This window comes from Aulostomus chinensis, chromosome 5, assembly GCF_037954235.1.
Source record: "Aulostomus chinensis isolate RoL2024-O1b breed Wild chromosome 5, RoL_Achi_v1.0, whole genome shotgun sequence".
Lineage (NCBI taxonomy): Eukaryota > Metazoa > Chordata > Actinopteri > Syngnathiformes > Aulostomidae > Aulostomus > Aulostomus chinensis.
The window spans coordinates 24,399,785-24,421,295 of NC_141324.1; the positions used below are offsets into that span (position 1 = coordinate 24,399,785).

The window sequence follows — 21,511 nt, forward strand, 5'->3', positions numbered from 1 at the left end:
CCCTTCTGTCACTTACCATCACATCAAGTATCACTTGCATCACCCAGACGAGTGACAGCTGCTGATGACACTCATTCTCTCTTGAGTGGCCACCTGCCTTGGGACCAGCAGCTCAGACTGGAACAAACGCTCCAGCGGAGAAGAGGGAAGATTTCTGTTCCCATTTCCAAATGAAAATAAAGTTCATCGTCTATTTTGACGAATTGCAGGGGTTACTTTGAAACAAACGCTTACAGTGGGATGCCACTTAAGTTGGAAGAATTATCTGGAACAAACACTTTAATTGAAGCGTTATTCTGAATCCAGTTCACATGCTTCTCTTATGAAAGTCACCACAGTCCAGACATTCCTCCAGGCATCGATGCTTGGCTTTTCATTTTTTTCTTTGATAAGAAAAATGGTCTTTTTACAACAGAGACAAGTTAAAAAACAAAAATGTAAGAATTGTATATTTCTTGTAAACCTTTAAGTCGACTTCAATGCTGCGGTTACAGTTTCAGTAAAATTAATATCTACATGCAAGATTGCGAACCAAAACTTTTTTCTACAAAGAACAACTGACTGATAGACTGACGGAATTAATGAATGATATCATTAAGTCACATTTTTGCTAAATTTTGAAAATAAATTTAAATTTTTGCTGTTAAAATGAATTGCAAATTGAAATTGCAACTTCTCTCCACTCTGACTGGAACATTTGCTTTTAGAGGCGGAAGCTGATCAATTTCTTACACCAACCATGTCAAACCAACCACAGATCTACACATTAAACCTTGGCTCCCTGGTTGTGAAAATTGAAACTTGTAATGAAAAATGAAATCCTGAAAGGAGTAAAAACCTCAGTTACGCGCAATATACTTGCTTTTATTGAATACTAAACGTACCCGCACAACCAAAACTGCGTCTGAACTTCCTTTCAAATACTCCAAGGATTTTGTTTTCACAGGGTAATCCAATTTCAATTCACATCAAAACACATGAGCCTTTGATGACCCTGCAGCACATGAATGAATACTCCAGCAACCTCAGGAGGAACCCAAACCAATAAAATGAAATTGAACAGGCAGTAAAATCTGCTCCCCTCCACAGACAGAGCCACTGCACTGATGAATTCCATCTCTAACAGAGGGTGTAATTGTGTACTGTTAGGAGCGGGGATGCGAGATAATATCGCCACGTTATCGGAATCCACAGATATCGGCCATTCTTGAAATATCTCGGTAAGTTTCAAGACAGAAAACAAACGGCATTGAAATGAACATCTGTAAACTTATGTCTTTATTATGTTTGAAAATAAATAAGAGGCACAACTCTGGAACGCTGGAATTGTGGGAAATGGGCTGCAAATCTTGTGATTAATTGACAATTCACAAAACACGTCTGGCTATGCAGCTGGCACCGGGCTTCAGTTTAACCTCAGTAAAACATTGGATATTTAAGATGAGTTAAAGATGAAGAGTGGGTTGATGAAGAGTAAATCTGGGTCGGACATCAGACTCAAACACTGGGCCTAAACAGCAAAATATCAACGTCTACTACTTTGAAAGATGTGTGGGTGGGCATGAATATTCTGAAGTTTGAGGTCAGCGTGAGAATTTGGAGGAAATTGGACTTGACAACAAAACAAAACCAACTAAGTACCCATGTCACCTTTTGTCTAGATCAGAATTTCACTGGCATTAGACATTCTAACACTGAATTACCAACCAGTTATAAACATTTACCAACCATGGAGGCTACAACAAAATCATCTTAGTCCAGATCAACGGCACATCCAGCATGTGGGAATATTTCTGTGACCTATGAGGAACCTTCTCTCATAAAATTGGACAGTATTGACCACATCTGACGTGCAGCGTGTCCAGGGAGTCCTGTGGTTGCAGTACCCTCCCTCCTACACTAGATGTCCTTCTTGCCTGTGACACAACTGCGGACTCCCCTTCAGGATGCACTTTACTGTCTGGTAGTTTAAACTCCACTGATGCAAATGAAGAAAGGCTGCCATTTTTATTTGCCCAGTTTTTAGAAGTATCAATAGTAGGCGATACCCTGAACCCTCGCCCTTTAAAGCTGATGGTATCTCTTTTCCCACTTGTAACACTTGTATCATCTAGAAAAGGGTCTGAATCGCTCCCATGGGGCATGTTGTAGTAGGTGCACTTGACAGTTTGAGGTTTAGCCATTTCCTCGAGCTCTGACGAGGATATGGCAGCAAGAGGATCGTGCTGGATCTTGTGAGATGGGGAATCTTCGCTAGTGTCCACGGACGTACTGTCCAGATTACCGTACATACCGTGAGGAACTGGAGGAGATTTTCTAATGAGGTGATTCTCCTTTAGCAGCCATCTACCCTGGTCAATCAGAACCCCGTCATTTGAATTCTGTTCTGAGGGGGTAGACAAGCACAGCGGGGCCTCTGTTACAGGGTCCGCCTTTGATGACCCCGCAGCGCTGAAATAAGACAGATCCTCCTTTGAGGCGTTTGTGCCAGAGGAAGAGAAACTTTTCACACTTTTTAATTGGGAACTTTGCAAAGTTACTGAATTACTTGGAGATACTTTGGAGTTTGGCCTGTGGACTGAATGTCTGTAGATGGGACAAGGTCTCTCTGAATCCTCTTCTCCACTCTCTGAGACAATATCTACAGACTCCTGAGTTTTATACCCACCGCTCTCTGAAGTTTCTGGTCTATAGTCGGATAAATCCGAAGTGCTGGGGCTGTTGAGCTGTTTGAAGCCATATGAACAATCTTTCATTCTCTTGGGAATTAAAGTTTGTATTGTCTGGCAGACTCGAGCGTTATCTGGCTCTAGTCTAATGTTACCCCGATCATCAAATGTGAATATAAGCGAAGAAGACTGAAGGGCAGAGTTAACAAAGTCAAGTAATTCCTGTGATATTTCAACCGGGTGTGGAAGGCTGTCCTCGTGTTGATCCCCTGCCTCGTCCGTTTCATTAACCGTGTCCGTTCCGTTGCCTTTGTCATCCTCACAGTGACCCTCAGAGGAATATTCAGTGCTAGGTTCTGTTTCTTTAGTATCTGTATTTGCTTCCCTGTAGTTCTCATCATCACAACTACCATCAGGAAAACCGCCACCATCCTCACTTGCATTTTCTCCTTCTACTTCCCTGCGCGATTCTTTGTGAGATTCATCGTCTTCATCGCCCTCGCTGTCCACTTCAGCTAACGTCTGGCCTTCTTCGATACTTTTGTCCATCTCTATTTCCTCTTTGGTCTCTTCTGCTGATTCCAGCTCTAGACTAGTTTGTGATTTCTCCAACTCTTCCTCATCACACTCATCAGTTTTTTCACTTTCCTCTATATCCTGATCACTTTCTCCCTTTTCCTGTCCCTCATTATCATCTTCCTCATCTTCCCGATCCCTCTCGACCATATCCTCAGCTTCTCCCTTTTCCTCTTCCTCATTATCATCTTCCTCATCTTCCTGATCCCTCTCGACCGTAACCTCAGCTTCTCCCTTTTCCTCTTCCTCATTATCATCTTCCTCATCTTCCTGATCCCTCTCGACCGTATCCTCAGCTTCTCCCTTTTCCTCTTCCTCATTATCATCTTCCTCATCTTCCTGATCCCTCTCGACCGTAACCTCAGCTTCTCCCTTTTCCTCTTCCTCATTATCATCTTCCTCATCTTCCTGATCCCTCTCGACCGTATCCTCAGCTTCTCCCTTTTCCTCTTCCTCATTATCATCTTCCTCATCTTCCTGATCCCTCTCGACCGTATCCTCAGCTTCTCCCTTTTCCTCTTCCTCATTATCTTCCCGATCTTCCCCATTCTTTTCGACCGTAACCTCAGCTTCTCCCTTTTCCTCTTCCTCATTATCATCTCCCTCATCTTCCTGATCCCTCTCGACCGTAACCTCAGCTTCTCCCTTTTCCTCTTCCTCATCTGTCATTATGCTTTCTTTAAGTGCAACAACCGCACCATCCTCCTCCTGTTCACTCTCTTTCTCCTCCTCCACTTTCTCCTCCACTTCATCTTCCTCATCTTGTCCTTCTCCCTCTTCATCTTCCTCCCCCTCTTCAGTATTATGTTCTCCCTCATCCACCTCAGTTAATTCCCCAGTTTCTTCCTCTACGCGCTCCTCCTCAACATCCTCTTCCTCCTCTATATCTTCCATGATATTTTCTGCCTCCTCATCTGTTGCCTCAATAACTGCATCATCCTCTTCATCATTTGTAGTGGTATCCCCATCTTGCCCTTCAGTGATACTCCCTTCTTCATCCTTCTCTACATCCGCTTCTTCCTCCTCCTCCTCAGATTCCTCCTCACCCTCCCTTGCATCTGTCTCTTCAACACTGCTGTCCTCTCGTCCTCCCTTATCCTCCTCCACTATCAATCCATCCCCTGTCTCTTCGATCAAATCTTTCTCTACCTCCTCTATATTCCCTCTCTCCTCCTCTTCCTCATGCACTATCATTTCTTCCTCTTCTTTCTCAACAGACTCTTCTTCACTTTCTTTCTCTGTTTCCATCAGTGCCTCCTCTTCCGGATCTTCCTCCCTTTCTCTTACTCCAATGTCATCATCTGTCTCTTTCGCGTCCCCTCCGATCTTCATCCTCTTCTCATCTTCCTCCACTTCTACCTCCTTTCCTCCTCCCTTATCGTCCTCATCTTTTAGGGACTCATCTCTGTCTGTCAGTGATACCTCTGACTCTTTTTCATCAGGGTCTTGCAATGACTCAGTCGTCATTTTAGCCTCTTCATAATCGACGGTTATGTTTGTGTCGTCCATCTCTCCAGGCAGAGAAAAGTCTTCATTGTTTTCCTGCTTTGTCTCAGTTATGTTCTCCATTGCAAAAGTATCATCAGAACCTACTTGCTTTATGTCTGCATCACTTTCTTTCATAGAGTGTTCCAGGTCTGTCTCCGAGTGGTTTACTGCCGTTTCTACGGAAGTGCTCTCCTCTACAGGATAAAAACTTCTAGCTTGTTGTATTGAGGTGGAAATCTCTGCTCTGAGTTCTGGTGGCACATCTAGCTCCTCCATTAGCTCATCTACAGCCATGTGCTCAAACGCATCGCCCCCTTCAGAAACAACATCCAGGGCAAACTCTGTTTCAGAAAAATTGGGTGAAAGAGGTTCACTTTCAAGCCTTTCCCTAAGAATCTGAAAATCCTCCCAGCGTTTCCTGAACTGAGAGGACGCTCTGTTCTGTAAATCTGTCAGACTTGCCCTCTGCTCTTCCTGGTCCTCCATGGCAGAGATTTTCTGCAGGGACTCCATGAATAGCATGGCCTCAGAGGTATCTGTCGATTCGGTGTCATCACCCGGACTTGTTAGACTATCTCTCAGAGTCATCACTGACAAGAATGACAAGAAGGCTTTGCATGATGAGCCAAACACTGAAGTTACTTGTGACGAGAAATCAGGACGACTGTTGGAACTCTCCAGACCGGTTGACATGTTTGATGACACTGTTGTGAGAGACTGAATAGATGAACAAAGTTGCTGAAAGGCGGGCTTTAATTTTGCTTTTGGACTTAAAAAGCTGGATGTAAATGAAGATGATTCATTTTCCACTGGCTGGATTATCTCTGCGGACTTGTGCGACCTTATTCTGTTCTCCTGGTGAGCAGGTTCCACTCTGACACTTGGCATTGAAACACATAAACCCCTCGCGTTCTGTTCACTGAGCAGCAGAGATGTTCCTGGCCCCTCTTTGCAAAGAGGAATTGAGAGACAGGAAGCAGAAGCCTTCAAAGTATCCCCAGGTGATGGATAACATTCCTCTGGATTTGTCTGATTTCCATTCTTTCCCTCAGAATCAGAATCAGCTCCTATCTGAAATACAACCCTTGTCTGAGATTCTGATGCATCTGTCGCCTCCTCCATGTACGGCACCGGGTCTGGGCTGACGTCCTCTAACCAGTTCTCAACATACTGGTGGATTTCAAGGGGAGATGGTTTGAGAGAAGGCATTGAAACGCTCTCGCTCAACTCTAAAGGTTTTTTAAGGGATGGTCTATTTTCAGATGATGATTTGGGTTTACGACTTGTCCTTTTGCTTTGAAAAGGTGATTTGGGGGGTCTTAAAATGTCTGAAATGTTCTTCTTCATTTGAGGCCGTCCCGTTGAAGTATTGACATTATGATCACTCTCCCCAGCAGCTGCTCTATTCTTCCTCCTAGCTAACACGACCGGCTCCTTGTCACCTCTAATTACTGTCTTCATTTGAGGCTGGTCTGTCACTTTACTCTTTTGACCACTTTCTGACAAACTCTTTTTTCCCGTGCTGGTATTACTGCTCAGCTTATCACTAGATGAATTCTTACTGTGTTTTGAAACTCGCTCCATGCTTCCCTTTTGCTTTGTAACCGAGGTGACCGTTGAAGGTGAACTGTGCTGCTTCCTTGCTGGTTTCATCGTCACACCTGTATCACCATTGTCTCTTTTACTAAACTGAGATTTTCTTGCCTCGTTCTCAGACACTGAAGACAGGTTATTTGTAACCTGCTGTGTTGGAGATATTGGTTCTGATGATAATGATAACATCTCCTCTTTGAGTCTTTGTAGTGAGTCAGCAGTCGGTGGCTGCCGGCTAAAATCTATATCGCAGTCATTGCTGGATGGAGAAGGCCCTGAGTTAGTAGACGGTTTGCTTTCTTGAGAAGGTCCACCATCTGCGCTGTATTCCTCATTCGCAAAATAGTTGTCATAGTAGCCTTGACTCTCATAAATATGCATCACTGTCTCTGTCACCTCCATCCCGTTATTTTCTATCTGAAGGACCTCAGCTACTCCTAAAGACGTTATGGATGCGCGAGAGCCTTTGTTGCTCGCCCCTGTCGACCCTGTCTTACGAGGCTTCGGGACTGGCCGGTTGCTGCTGCTGCTGCTGTGCCTCATCATGCAGTATCCCTCGGTTGTCTCTCCATCAGGTGTTCTCTCCACGTAGGAGTAATGTCCCAGGGTGTTCTCGTGGACGCCTGATTCCGTCACCATCTTCACACTACCTATAGACGTCTTCTTTTTCACATGTCGAGGACCTGGAGTAGGAACACGCCTGAAACTTGTTTTTCCTAAGGCTCTGGAAGTGTAGCCCTGATGTACTCCCTCATCATTAAAGATGACACTCTTATCAGTGCAAGAGGGATGGTTCTCCTCTTTTGATTCATCTTCATTAACGCTGGAGGAGTCTTTGGCACAGTGGAGGTTTGAGTCGGGGGAGCTGTTGCCCGACTCAGCGATTGAGGCACAAACTGTCCTCTTACTAAGGCTGGAGCGGCTGAGTGTGGTAGTCCAGTGGAGCATCTCCTCCTCTTTAATGGTGAGATGAACTTTCATCTCTACAGTCATACTGCCATCTTGATTCACACGGAAAGATTTTTCAATGTCCTCATCCTGGGGAACGACGCAGTTGTGACGATCGTGATCCAACCTGGCGGTTCCGCACGTCTCCATGGATGTTTGACACTGCTGGACCTCAAATGGGCCGTTGTGGCAATGATCCTGGCTGCTTAGAGACTTGTTTATCTGGTTGACGATGTATCGCTCGGATGATAAGGAAAAATTCCTGGAGCCTCGTCCACTTGAGAAGGATTTGGTGTTTTCTTTTGTCGGGAATTGTGAAAGAAAAATGGAGAGAGAGGGGAGTTATAAATAATTGTGACAGAGAAGTAAAAATACAGAAATCATCATTTTAGTCATATTTGGTGGGATCATTAGGAAGAACGGTGCTTGCTGTCTTCCTGAGAGTTAGATGAAAAGATTGCCTCCACAAATCCAGCAGCATGATAGGAAGCAGCGATTCGAGTTTAGCATAAAGCTGTGAGCAAAGTCTGGCATGTTACAGTCCTGAAAACTAGCCTAGTTATTTTTACACTTTGGTTTGTTGGCAGACTAGAAAAAGAGGCAAGCGAGGTCAAGGCAGGTGGAGTTCTTTATCCTCAGACAGAGCTACTTTCATCCTCCACGCTAAGCTAAGTGTTCAATATCTTCAGCTTTCTACGCTGCGTACAAATAAAAGTGATTAAAACAATAATTGCCTCTAAAATCCTGATCCTTTCCAATAATTTTAGATGTTAATATCCTGGCGGTGGTGGTATCAATCACTTCATCCATGCATCATCTGTCAATTCTTTCCAGTTTTTTTTAATTTGAAGATTGACGAGATCATAACAATTTCTTTCATTGAAATGAGATTTACGACACATTTCACACAGCAGTGCACTGTAGGACTGAAGAAGTCTTACGGGCTTGAGGATGCAGCATAGATTGTTCCATGTTGTCCAAGTACATTGCCTGAGCCGTCTGGCCTGTTCTGTGGAAACTGTAGTTGGCTAATCTGAATGGCTCTGTGCCTGCTGCCACAATGAACCCAGAACATAGGATAAGAGCGGCAAGACCATCCACCTGGAAGAAGAGGAAGAAACCATATTTGTTGTGGTAGTGACTTTGAATTAAAAGAATATCTGTAAAAAAAAAAAAATAAATAAATAAATCTGAATGAAAATTGCTCTCGCAGATCCTTAAAAAAAAATGAAACAATACTTGACATTACTTCATAATTCCATGTAATCAGATTAGAGATCAGAAGTGATGGCGGATAATCTTGAGGAATAAGATGCATTGGAAAGTTCCTGAGAATCACTGTGACCTTAAAGAGAAACGTGATTGTTTAAGGGCGCGTAGATTGAGAGATTAGGGGGTGACTGGGAGGTGAAGTGAGGTGATGGCACCTCTTAAGACTATTTGGAATCTGTAGGTCGTAAAAAGAGCCAAGATATCTTAGCAGCTGCAAGGTCACAAACTATAGGCACGATTCACTTAGGCTGAAGATCGCAGAGTAACTCATAATACAATACTACTGCAATACTTCCCCCATCAGAATGACAGTATTGTGATACTGTGATTTTGGAACAATCACAGATTGCAAGATAATTCTTCTACAATACAACATCTTTATAACTCAAGAAAAACATTCCCCTTAAAAGGCAAAAAAAAACAGCAGTAGAGTATTTGTTCACAGTATCGTCTTGTCAGTTTCACCGCATTTGACAGCTGAGGTTAAGTAAGGTACCGCAAAGATGTCTCACTGTCTCTTTAACCCAGATGCACAATGAACAACTTGTCACAATCAGGGGGAATCTGTTAACGGCACCACCTTTTAAATAAGTGTATCCATACCATAAATCAAAAAGAGGCATCACAAAATACGACTGTATCAATACGCTCCCTTGCCTAGAGTTCATAAAGCTTCATACAACAGCTGATATTTTTCACCACGCTTTGTGTGCCTGCTGAGATTGTGATAACTTTAATGTGGAGTTGCAGAAACATCAAGAAAGCATTTGTTTTTCTGCCATGCCTTTACCTCCCTGCTTGCATATGCTGTTATCTCACTGGCTTTGCCTTTAAAGGTCAAGGTTGACCAAGTTGAACTTTGCGCACAGCGCTCAGTGACAGTTTCATCAGTGCTCTGCTGATGCTTTCAACAAGTTCGATGAAACCTTTTTTTTCTTCATTGAAAAACAAAGGCACAGCAAGAACAGAGTGGTTCCAGCCCTGCAGGAGTGGACAGCTTTACTTCTGAGTTACTTCTGCCAATTCAGAAACCATAACAGTCTGACTCAGAAATGGTGGGATGAGAGTAGAGCTCTATATCTACAGAATGTTACCTCAGGAGTGCAACGTCGCTCCTCAAGAGGTCAGAAACCCTCTTCTTGACTAACAGAGAGGGTACAAAGTGAACTGAGAAGTATTCTAGTATCTTTCCGAAGGGTAACCCCACCCCCCACCCCCCCACCCCCACGACAAGCAAAACACACTGGTACCTCTTTTTTTGTGTGTGCATGGGTTTCTGCTACATTCTCAGCACGTATGCCTCCTACGCCATACCAGAGTTGGGACTGTAGTGTTAGCTGCTGCCCTGAGATCGCCGTGGTGTACCGATGCAATGTACATTCATGCGTTTGTGTTTCTTTTTTGTTAGCCTTATATCTCACAACCATCTTACCTATGTTTAATATAACTGTAGCCGTCTCCTTTGAAAATAAATGCAATTATAACAACATCTTTCTCATGGATTGACATGAAGCTAATTTAAAACAAACAAACAAAAAACATTTCTTGATCAAAGTATTCAAGGAAATATGCTTCCTGGTTTTGATATCAAGAGCAGAATAAGTGTATCTTTTATCCGTCTGTATATGAGGAATCACATCAAGGTACTGGTTAGCTTAGCTTAGCTTAGCACAATGAGTCAGATAATTGCTCTGTTCAAAGATAACAAAATCAGCTAACCAGGACCACTATACCTCACTAAAAACATGAAGCATAAGTGACATCAATTAACAGGAGTCCATGTGCTGGATTTTGCACTGTCGCTTCCTGGAGTCTGACCTGCTGCATGTCTTTCACAAGTCTTTATATAATGCTAAGCTAATTAGCTACTGACACTGAATGGGTAGATGTTTCCTTCTCAGGGGTCACCTTAAACTCACAGTGAGTCACCACTTTTAGTTTGCCAAAGCACTTACTCTTCTGCCATCAGTTGAGTAGATTTTTAGGACTGGAAACTGCAAAATCTGTGAGAGGTAATCCAGCAAAGAGTCAAATGTCGGTGCAGTCCTTCGATGCAACACGATTGTGCGTTTAATGGTGGGATCCCTATTCTTTATGACCACCAGCCTCTTTGGTGTCCTCACTGCCACCCTCTCCATGACTTTTGCTGGCCTGCCCATGACTTCATTCCCTTTCCCAATCTGCCCGATCTGGAGTACTTTCCGTCGTTGCCGCCCTGTGCCGAAGGCCCGGTTGGTATTCCAGGGTACCTGCTGCCGGTTCACTTCAATCAGGTTGAGGGGCTTGACCCGTCTCTGATCAGAGCACACGTATGATCCCCCATCTTGTAACTCATCCAAACCCTTAACAAGGTGGGTCCCTCGAGGTGTGGTGATGGTCCTCACTCCAAATGGCAGAGGCACTTTTTGGGACAGAGCATCTAAAAGGGCATCAAACGTCTTGAAGGTGCGGGCAGTGATGAACATACGATGTCCACTGAATTTATTATCTCCACTTTTATAAAAACACACTCTTTTAGAAACAGAGGGATCAGGCATGGGCTGCATCATACGGGCTGATAACATCTGCCCACTGCTGGTGGAAACTCCCTGGGTAGGGGGCTCTCGGAGGGGTGTGGTGCTCATAGTGGTGCTGGGAAGCGACTGGAGGTAAACGGAGAGAAGTTAGATTGATACAACATGATTAAAATTGATAATCTAACACAAATCTTACTATCAAACATGCATATCCTGTAAACTTGAAATACGGCCATTATAAGTTGAAGTGACTTCTTCCTTTAACCCTGATCCACTTCACCAGTATCCGTGTGAAATTTGTTTAACAATGGTTTAATATACCACCTCTGCCACACAACCTTCCTCCTCAAAACTCAAGAGGTGGAGGAATCACAAAAACATGTTGCCATCTTTTTAAAAGCAACATTTCAAGGTTTTAAGGGTGATTTTTTATACCACAGATTTTGATAGAGTTCCAGGTTAATTTAGCTTATATTAAAAAAATAATAATTGTACCTTTGATATTTCAAAAGAAAAGTTGGTTGATTTTTTCCAGGGATCCATGAACTACGGAAGAGTATTAGGGCCACCCATGAGAAAAAAAATGAGAGGAGGTAGTTTTTATTTTTTCAATCAAGCACTCCGAGACAAAAGTCGAAATGTCGAGGAAAAAAAAGAAGAAATATCGAGAAAAAAGTTTACGTGCAATGTCGAGAATAAGGTCAACACACAATGTCGAGAAAAAAGTCGACGCGTTCCTTCAGAACACTTCCTTCCTTTCTTCGGAACAGCCACAGTTTTCGGCACTTTTAAATCCTAATACTGATAACTACAGCGTGTTTGGATGCTTAAAGAGGAAGTATTTCTTTGTTACCAAAACTGGGTCCGAAGTATAGTGATCAACTAACTGCCTGCACGGCATTTTGCAGAAGCAGTCACATGCGCTGGTTGTTTTAGTCTAAAAAGTTCGACTTTATTCTCGACGTCGTATTTCGACTTTTTTCTCGACGTTTCGACTTTTTCTTTTTTTGAGAAAAAAATTTGAATTTGTTCCTCACAGGTGGCCCTCATACTCTGTTGTAATGAACAATATAGAAAAGAGCCTCATTATACACACAACTTAACGGGACCACTTTGCAAATTTTTGTGTCTTTTTGTGAATATGTGTAAATGCTGCACTTGCCTCTCCTAATACTGAACTTTGAAGTACTAGCAGTACAAATACATCTTGCATACAGTGTACCAAGCAGAACGCTACCACATGCCTGCTGTCCTTTAGGAAAGCCTCACGTCTATTCTTAAGTTTATCAAAGGCTTTGTGGGTTTATAAGGTCAGAGACAGTTTTCCCAGAGTGTTAACTTTGCACAGAACAAAGCAAAACAAGTCAATTAACGATCAGTGACTTCTTATCCGGAATTAAATGTAAATTTAGTTGACTGTCACATTTTTAAATTGATAATCATCCATTAATCTTGCATGAAAAGCACAGATGAAGCTGACAGACACCGTGATAACAATAAATGTACACAGCAGCTCATGCTGCAATAAGTAATATTTCACATCTGGAGTGGGATGTCAAACCCCATTAATGATAAAAAAAACCAAACAAATCTAGTTTTATTCTACATAATTAGGTAGAATAATCTGTCTTTAAATGTGATATGACTTGATATGGATGCAGTTACCTTCATGTTGTCAGTAAACACAGCTGAGTATGTCCGATTCAATTATGGGACAAACACTCGGTGTTAGCGCTCTCTGAGTATTGTGCTGATGCATAATTCAGTCCACAAGAAGGAGAACACTTACGTCGGAGGAACAACATCTCTTGAAAGATTTAACTTCGTAGAGTTAGCAAGTTACTTACTGCTTTTTGCTACCCTTAACAACACAAGTCTGAACAGATGAAGACGCAGATGAAGACAAAGGTCATACACACTTGTATTACACAAAATAACCCCCCCCCCCCCACAAGTTACTAATGAAAACAACTGAATGACAAGCAAACATGTAACTTGAAATGCAATGAGGCTTACCTTCTTTCTCACATTTTACCTGAATTAAAAGAGCTAAAACAACACATAGTGTGTATCCAGTATTGGTCCAAGCACTGGCCAAAGCCTCTAAGCAGCGTTCGAAGGCTATTTTTGGACATGCAGCATCATAGGCAATTTGCTTAATCTTTGCTTACACTTAATCAGCATATCAAGATAAGGTAACAAACAACCAGGAAAAGAAGACTCCAACCGTGAAATGTGTAGAGTGTAAGGTTTAAAAAAAAAAATTGCAAAACTTGTCCTGTAGATGACTATGATTGTATTTTATCAAATGATATACTACATATTTTACAGGACAACATATGTATCCCGTAAAGCAAAAATCTCAATAAAAATAAATAAAACGAATGTGAAGCATTTCCGCCTCATTGGTCGTGTATTTCTCAAATCGCACAATAGAGAGGATGGCAAAATAGTAGAGTGAATGGGAACATTTCATGGCTTATAGAACGAGTTGGTCAGGCCATGAGGAGGGAGGTAAAAGTTCATAGGGAAGTTCATCATGCATATGAACTCCCCAAGTGATAAGACAGTAGGAAATCTACCCCACTCCAAACAGATACCACAGGTGGCTCAGACTATTTCTAATTTGCGAGCGGCCTGCATAATCAGATTTGAGAAGTCTTGGCCTAATAGGGATTAGGTTAAAGATTTTGCGCATTTGCTGACAGCATGAGGCAGAATAAGGTCTTTAAAGAGCACTTGTAGCTCACAGCGGGTAATGCAAACCCAACGTCATATTTCAGGACACTTTCGTTTGCTGAAATTCCAACTTATGGTTGTTAACAAAAGATGATGTGATCTACAGCAGCCGTGGCCGTCATATGGAAACCACAGCATAAACACTTGTTGAAACACAAATGCAGTTCATTTAACAGTCTTTTGTCTGTGCCGTAGGCTTGAATTTCGGTCCGTTAACGGAAGCTAATGATCTTCAGGATGTGAAAGCTATGTAGTTGCAGGCACACAATGTGCCAGTATCAACTGCCCTGAGGTAAAAGCTGCTAATACCTTCCCCCTAGCACGTGAAGAGCATGGCAGGTGATGGTTGCTTCATTTTATCAGAGGGCTACCATTAGTGCTGGGAAAGAAAAAGAACAAAAAAGAATACTGGCAAATTATTTTCACCTTTTATTCATTGGATATTTCATGCATGTTGATAGGCAGCTAGAACATTTTTTTTTTTATTCAATAAAATTATTCAAAAACTACTTGCATTGATTGGCTAACCTTTAATCATTAGGTGGTAAGGTGTCACGCTGATCTGTTTGGATTAGTGGTCCAAATTAGAAAGTCAATCAATGCTTCATAAATCTAATGAGGAATATTGGTTGCCATAATTGTGGCCTAGATCCTGTTATTGAAAGGTCACGGGTTTGATCTGCACATCATCAGCTATGCCCTCATGAAAAGTCATGAGTCACCGAATCTCTTTTAGTGTCGCATAATTGCACTGATTTCTGCACTGGTAACTGACAACTGCCATAAACTTTCTTTTTTATTATTATTTTTACTGGAAACTGCATGTAAAATTACAACACAGGTTGCAACCTTTATCATCTTTTCCCCCCAACAGTTACTTATTTACAGATTGCGTGACTTGTGACGGCAAACTTAGGACGTCTAGTCAATACAGATATGCCATGAATTTGCAAATTGCCGACAGGAAATGTGTGTCGCCTATTTTAAATTAATTACTCTCGATTGCTTGGTTAACTAACCTTGTCAATAATCAAGTCGGACACAAGTGGCCCTATGACGCCATCTAACGACAAGTCCTTTAAGTGTCAAAATTGATGCAAGAATTATTGAAAGGTTAACAGAACTTATATTGATGTCAAAATTGAGTAATATAGTAGCACATATTTGTTCCTGGTCTCAAATTTTGTCTCATTTAAGCAATGACTTGAAGGCACAATGAGTTAGTTCATGTTTTTCGTCTCGATTAACTCTCCTTGCCCTCACCATAGGTCGATTAGTTAGGTCTTCAACAGAACAGTGAGTGGATCCGCCAAGTAGACGCCGCCGCTGCCGCCGCTTTCACTTCAGTGGCGTGGTCTTTGTCACGACTTTTCTTTCTTATTTACATCCGTTTCTTCGATTCCACTGGGTCGGTCATCATGGGCAAAAAGGAGGAAGAGGAGATCATTAGAATTGCAAAGAAAATGGATAAAATGGCGCAGAAGAAAAACGGGGTGAGATGCCTGATTACAATGAATGCTTGCTCCGCCGATCAGGCTAACGGGTTGTGATGGGGTTAGCTGCCGACTGTTTAGCTAAAATGCGACTAGCCTCTTTGGCCGTCGTCAACAAAATACTGCACCTTTATGTCAGTAGTGCAGATTATTTTGCCAAACATTGAGAAAGGCTATACAGTGTACTCACGGCTAAGTGTTCGCTGAATGTCTAATGTACCTGTTATTGTTATTATTACGTTACTATCTGCAAACAACTAGCAGTAAATGGCTAGCTTGTGCGTCTGTTTACGATTTCGGGCACTGTTTCATGTGTGGCTGGAAGTTAGCCTCGCAAAACTCATCAACATAATAATACGGGCAATAAAAGTGTAGATTAGTTAACGGTGTGGATTTTATGTGAGGCTAAGGTACTGTTAATGGATGACGAGTATGTGTAGCCGCTAGCTTCTGTTGCTGTAAATGACAGCTATCAGTTAATGTGACTGATACTATCTGACAATGTATTCGCCGCTTAATTTCGCTGTCAAAACTTGAGGAAAATGTTCGGTCGCGGTTTCATAGAGCCTCGGTTGACGAACTTAGAATATCTGTTGTCAAAACAAAGACATTTCTCCCAGTCATTCATTTGAACGGCAAACTATGTACTCTTCATTTTGACTCGAAAACAAATGGAGAACAGTGTCCTTTTCTTTTTTCTGGCTGGATTTCAGTCCATTTAAGTGTTAAATAGATATTATGGTTGTTTTCTTTATATTTGTATTCATCCAACTTGCTGTTGAGGAAGTGAGTAATGAACAAGTTCAGTCTGACATTGCTATTAAATGCTTCTCTCCATCTTTCTTTGCATCTTCAGTCTGGCGCCTTGGACCTACTCAAGGAGCTGCGCAGTGTCCCCATGACTCTGGAGCTGCTTCAGGTACCTTTTGCTCCTTCCCCCTGAAGCTCTACCGTTGACTCAGGCTGCCTTCGCCCTTGAGGCACTGACACCATGTCTCTCCACAGTCTACCAGAATTGGGATGTCTGTTAACGCCATCCGCAAGCAGAGCACAGATGAGGAAGTGACATCTCTAGCCAAGTCCTTGATCAAATCATGGAAGAAGCTTTTGGGTAATAGTTACTTTTCAAGTGTACTCCAATGTGTGTGTCGTTTCTGAAGAGGTTTTGGATGTCTTGAGGTTTTGCAAATGATTGGATTGAACCGATTGGTAAAGCCTTGTGAAATTTTAGCCAAATGTTGCTTCTCGTATCACAGTGCTCTTGGTACAGCTGCTGTCAAAAGTGACCCGTTGCACTTTCTTAAAGTGCTGTCAGTGAATGTCTTAAATTTGTTAAAAATAATTTAAATCTTGTCTACCCAATTGTTATCATGTTAAAGTCACCCTCGTCCTTTTGTGGTATTTTTTTTTTTCACGTGATTTAAACCAAATGTAGATGAGCCCGGAGGTGGAGAACGACCTTCAGATGAGAAACGGAAAGAGCAAACGACACCTGTTTCTCCCTCACAAGGAAGCCCCGAGGCAAAAGAAGAAAGGTATCAAGAACGCCACGTCAACCATCGTCGTGAAGCTCTTTTTTTTTTTTTTTTAATCGTGCGTTGCATGTTTGTTTTAGCTTCAATGAGTGCTTGAGTTTCTCCTTCTGCCTCTGTAGCTGCTCCAGCAGTAACTCCAGCAGCAAGAGCGAGCCTGCTGATGTTTCATCCAACACATTAATCAACACCTTTCCCCGAGCCCCCAGCACCTCGGACTCCATAAGGCTCAAGTGTAGAGAGATGCTGGCCAACGCTCTTCAGACTGGAGGTAATCTGTCATTGTTGTTATGATGTTGTATATGTTATGACACAGAGTGCAATCAAGCCCTGCCCACACTGAAGGAGAAAGCAATTCATCGCTGTCCCCATTGACTTTGTATGACGTGATGGTGTCTCGTGGTCAATACTAGCAGTGAGATAGACTGCCTGAGCCCCGGATAATGTTTTTGTAGCTGTCTGCTTAGAAACAGAGTCTTTAAGGAGGCAGAAGTGGATACAAGCGAAAATGTGAGGCATTTGAAGGAAGAAAGGAAACGTGGGAGCCTCAAAGCCCACATGTGCAGCTGACTTTAACTGAACCTTGAGTTGCTCAGGGCCTTTCATGGCATCATTGTGTGTGTGTGTGTGTGTGTGTGTGTGTGTGTGTGTGCGTGTGTGTGTGTGTGTGTGTGTGTGTGTGGTTGAATACGTTTAATGAAGCGCTGTTAAGGTAGAATCTTGCTATTTAGATGCAGCCAATTTAGCCGTCTACCAACTTGTAATAAAAGCGAAGGTTTTTAGCAAGCATTTTGCTACTATTTCAACCCATGTTTGCGCACCGCGGTGCCGTTGGCTTCTCCCTGCAGTCGTCATGGTTTTCAGAGAACTGTGTGTTGCACTCTCCCTCTGTTTATCATCTAAACAATTGGTTCATTATTTTTGTCCAATCTCTGCTGTCTCTTTCCAGACGATTACATTGCCATCGGTGCTGATTGTGACGAGCTTGGAGCACAAATTGAGGAATATATCCTTTATTGAACATTTCCATTATGTACATTAGAGCAACAAATAGTGATTTTTGAAATGGTGTTGATTTTTTTTTTCTCCAGTTGATCAATTAACTACGTTGTCTACGAATTTCTAGAAAATGGTTATACAACATCAACGTCAGCATATTCTGCTATTAACAAAATAAATAAAATCAGTCTTAGTTTGGAGACTGCTTGCATCTATTTCTTAGAAGGATTTGTTATTAACTATGTATGAGTGTAGTTTTAGGTAGTTTAAATAATTCAATGCAAAAGTCCTTAACCCACTGTCACGCATATTTCAAGAGTTTAAGAACACAGACATGAAGTATAAGAACCGTGTGCGGAGCCGAATTTCGAACCTGAAGGACATGAAAAACCCTAATTTAAGGAGGACTGTGCTATGCGGGAGCGTAACCCCCGAGCGCATGGCCAAGATGACCGCAGAGGTGTGTTGCTCGCTTGTAGAATAAATACAATTCCGCCACGTATTTTGGACTGTATCTCTCTTTTTATAACACAAAATGGTTCAGCTGCGCTGGTTGAAAGACCATCATAATTGTCTCTCTGTGTAGGAAATGGCCAGTGATGAGCTGAAAGAGATGAGGAAGAATTTGACCAAAGAGGCTGTCAGGGACCATCAGATGGCCACCACCGGGGGCACTCAGACAGATCTATTCACCTGTGGCAAGTGCAAGGGCAAATGCTGCACCTACACACAGGTAAGAGGGGCACCACGCACGCATCACTTCAACCATGGCAACACAGACTGTCATGGATAATGGTAAAATAGGTTTGATCGGAAAAAAATGACGGAATGGAGCCAATTTTCTGCATTCTCAGGTTCAAACTCGCAGTGCTGATGAGCCGATGACCACGTTTGTCTTCTGCAATCAATGCGGAAATAGATGGAAGGTATGTTGGCACGATTTATTCTCTGAATCCATCAGCCTGCACCAACCCGCTCAGTTATCCTCCACCCATCTGTTCAGTCTGTTGTTCCTACACACAAGAAGTTTGTGCTTTCAGCTACTTAAGACAATGTGGCCAGTTTGTTTGCTGTTCAGTGCGCGTGCAGACGTCTACATTTTAAGCAGCAGCGCTAGCTACTTCTGGTTAGCCCTCTGCTAGCAGGAATGTGAATGAATTATGCAATCATGTCACAGAACATGAAACACCATCTTGTATTTCTGCGCCGCATCGATACACGCAAGTGTAAAACACAAGAAACTGATTAGAAACTGTTTTCTGCCTGAAAGACAGCAAACAGTTTGTGGATGATGGCCAACAGTGCAAATCCATGAATGCATCTGTGGTAATGAGTGTCAAGAGAAGATTATTATATTGCCTGTGGGTACATATTTAAACAAGTAATACATTTTGAGGTTCTTGAATTTGAGTGTGCAAAGAAATGAAATCTTCACATCTTATATTGGAACACTTTGGAGATGCGGCTGTTGCTGCCTCTGTTTTTTTTTATTTTATGCATGACTTTTTGTATCTCCGTATTGATTTGTGGTTTTTGTGTCCTAGTTCTGCTGAATCTGCAGGCATCATCCTTGGCACTCCGACAAGTAGCAAAATTCCTGGACCAGATTCTGTCGATCCGCAACAGATTGGAGCTTTTTATTCAGTGGTACATGGTACACAAAACGCCATTTTTAAGGACGCCACTGCGGTTACTGTTCGAGTAAATATGTTCATAGATTGAGCTCATTGTAAGAACCCCGATTGTTATTAGTTGTTTCCCACTGTCAGATACATGCGATCCGTATTGTCTCATTCTTTTATCTGCATTTTTTTATATGTAGTTTTAACACTTAAAGCAATGTTGTTTTGCTTTCCGCTCACAACAACACAACATTGCTATATTTAATTTCCCAATAAAGTGTAATCCATTTGATTAAAAAGAAGTGCTTTTCATTAGTGCTTTGTTCTGGTGTGTCCTCTGCTTATGTGAATCTATAACACCACGATACGAACGCAATTAGGGATCTGAGAGGGGAGGCGGTGTGTGTGTGTGTGTGTGTGTTCAGTATACATTTGTTATCGTTGGAATATTCATCACAGCAAATTGAATGCTGATGTATGCATAATAATCTCTTTAGAGAGGGGTAATGTGATTGGGAAGACATTCAATTGTCTCCTTTTCCTCTAGTTGGTTTTTGTTTGTTTTTTTGTTTTTTTACTTGCCAGGTGCAGCCACTTTATGTTAATGAGCTGTTGTGGCGGCTTTTCCTCCGCGCTAACTGAACCCAAACCAGTCGCAGAGGAGCAAGGCCGTTTGAAGCCTGATCCTGATGAATGACGCCAGACCCACGCGTCATCTAGTAGCTACTAAGATAACGGTGGGATTCTCAAGTCTGTGCCACGTGTCCTCAGCAAACTTCTTCAAATTTGGCAAAGGTCAAGGTCAGTGTCTCCTCACATTCATGCTGTACTTCTGGGGACACCTAGAGGGAATCTCTCCATGTCTCGAGGATGACATCAAACAGAAACTTTAGAGGTCAAGCTCACTGTGAGAGGAACTGTGCTTCAGAGGTGTTTTCTGCTCTGACAGTGAGGCTGGAGGTATTAGGTGTTGGGTTTTTGTCCGTGTGTGGCAGTATTTTAACACAATACATCAGGAAACCTGAGATGAACGACTTCAATTTGACAAGTTTTGAGGAGGAACTGCTCAGGTTTTGATTGTCAAAAATCACTTGAACGTCTGAAAGAATGTAATTCATTCTCAAACCGGTATTTTAATAAATCCTGACCTTTTGACATTATTGTTTGCGAGGCGAGAAAATGTCTCCCTTCTCTCCTTTTTTTATTTTATCCTTATCTCCTTTTTTAACAATTTTTCTCTCTGAGAGGAAAACCCAATCCCTTTAGGTCTCGTCTTCAACAACACATTTAGAATTAAATTTGTTGGGAACCACTAATGTAGTGAAAACAGTGATACGCAACCATCGGCGTCATGTTTCACTCGTGTTCGCCGTTTTCTACATTCTGCGTAGTCACTGGATAACACTGTGTCGAGTGTTTGAGTGTTGTCCCATGTCACCACTAACCTTGATGAACGTACCGAGATCAAATGTCTGATAAGGTCTTGAGTGACTTGCTTGTGGCTTCAGAGTTCCTGCCATGTGATTCTGATCCTTTGGATTCTATTCGTCAATTTGTGTGTTCTAGAGCAAATACTTAACCCTTCACAGACAGCAGCGGGGTCACATTGCGTTCTGCATCAGCCTGCATCGACCCGATCTGGTTCAGGGTTGAACAGTTTATCAAGATTTCGCTAAAATTGCAATTTGGCCTGCACGGTGAAATATTTTCTACAGAAAACACCTTTTTGTTTGGTACAAAAATCCAACCAGATTCGTGTTTTCCAAGAAAAATGTTAATACTGCCACAAAAAATGACAGTTCCATCCAATATTGCGCATCATGCAATTTCAATATCAGTCAAAATAATGTTTGTTTGTTTTTATATATATATTTGGATGGAAAATTAAATTTTGTACAAATGTAATTTTGCACTGTTATAAAGGTACAGTTATTGTCTCATGTTTACCGTCATACCTGTATTTTGAAATTTGTACTGCCATGACAGAAAAGAGCTTTTAAAATACTTTTTAATTCCACAAATATTTTGAACTTCCACGTGTCGTGTGATTTTTGTGTTGAAATC

The 21,511-nt window shown here is 42.1% G+C and overlaps 2 protein-coding genes across 2 annotated transcripts; one reads left to right on the plus strand and one right to left on the minus strand.

The window, feature by feature from the left end:
* Window positions 1-1,027: 1,027 nt before the first annotated feature.
* LOC147261843 (uncharacterized) lies at window positions 1,028-13,163 on the minus strand. The gene is made up of 4 exons (XM_086204090.1): window positions 13,079-13,163; window positions 10,502-11,188; window positions 8,216-8,375; window positions 1,028-7,573 (listed from the first exon to the last, which is right to left on the minus strand). The coding sequence occupies exons 2-4, from the start codon at window positions 11,168-11,170 to the stop codon at window positions 1,818-1,820; spliced, it is 6,585 nt and encodes a 2,194-aa protein (XP_086060216.1). The 5' UTR covers window positions 11,171-11,188; window positions 13,079-13,163; the 3' UTR covers window positions 1,028-1,817.
* Window positions 13,164-15,072: 1,909 nt separating this feature from the next.
* tcea1 (transcription elongation factor A (SII), 1) lies at window positions 15,073-21,419 on the plus strand. The gene is made up of 10 exons (XM_086205026.1): window positions 15,073-15,294; window positions 16,151-16,213; window positions 16,300-16,405; window positions 16,730-16,829; window positions 16,949-17,097; window positions 17,776-17,832; window positions 18,131-18,285; window positions 18,412-18,558; window positions 18,680-18,751; window positions 19,370-21,419. The coding sequence occupies exons 1-10, from the start codon at window positions 15,220-15,222 to the stop codon at window positions 19,376-19,378; spliced, it is 933 nt and encodes a 310-aa protein (XP_086061152.1). The 5' UTR covers window positions 15,073-15,219; the 3' UTR covers window positions 19,379-21,419.
* Window positions 21,420-21,511: the final 92 nt, after the last annotated feature.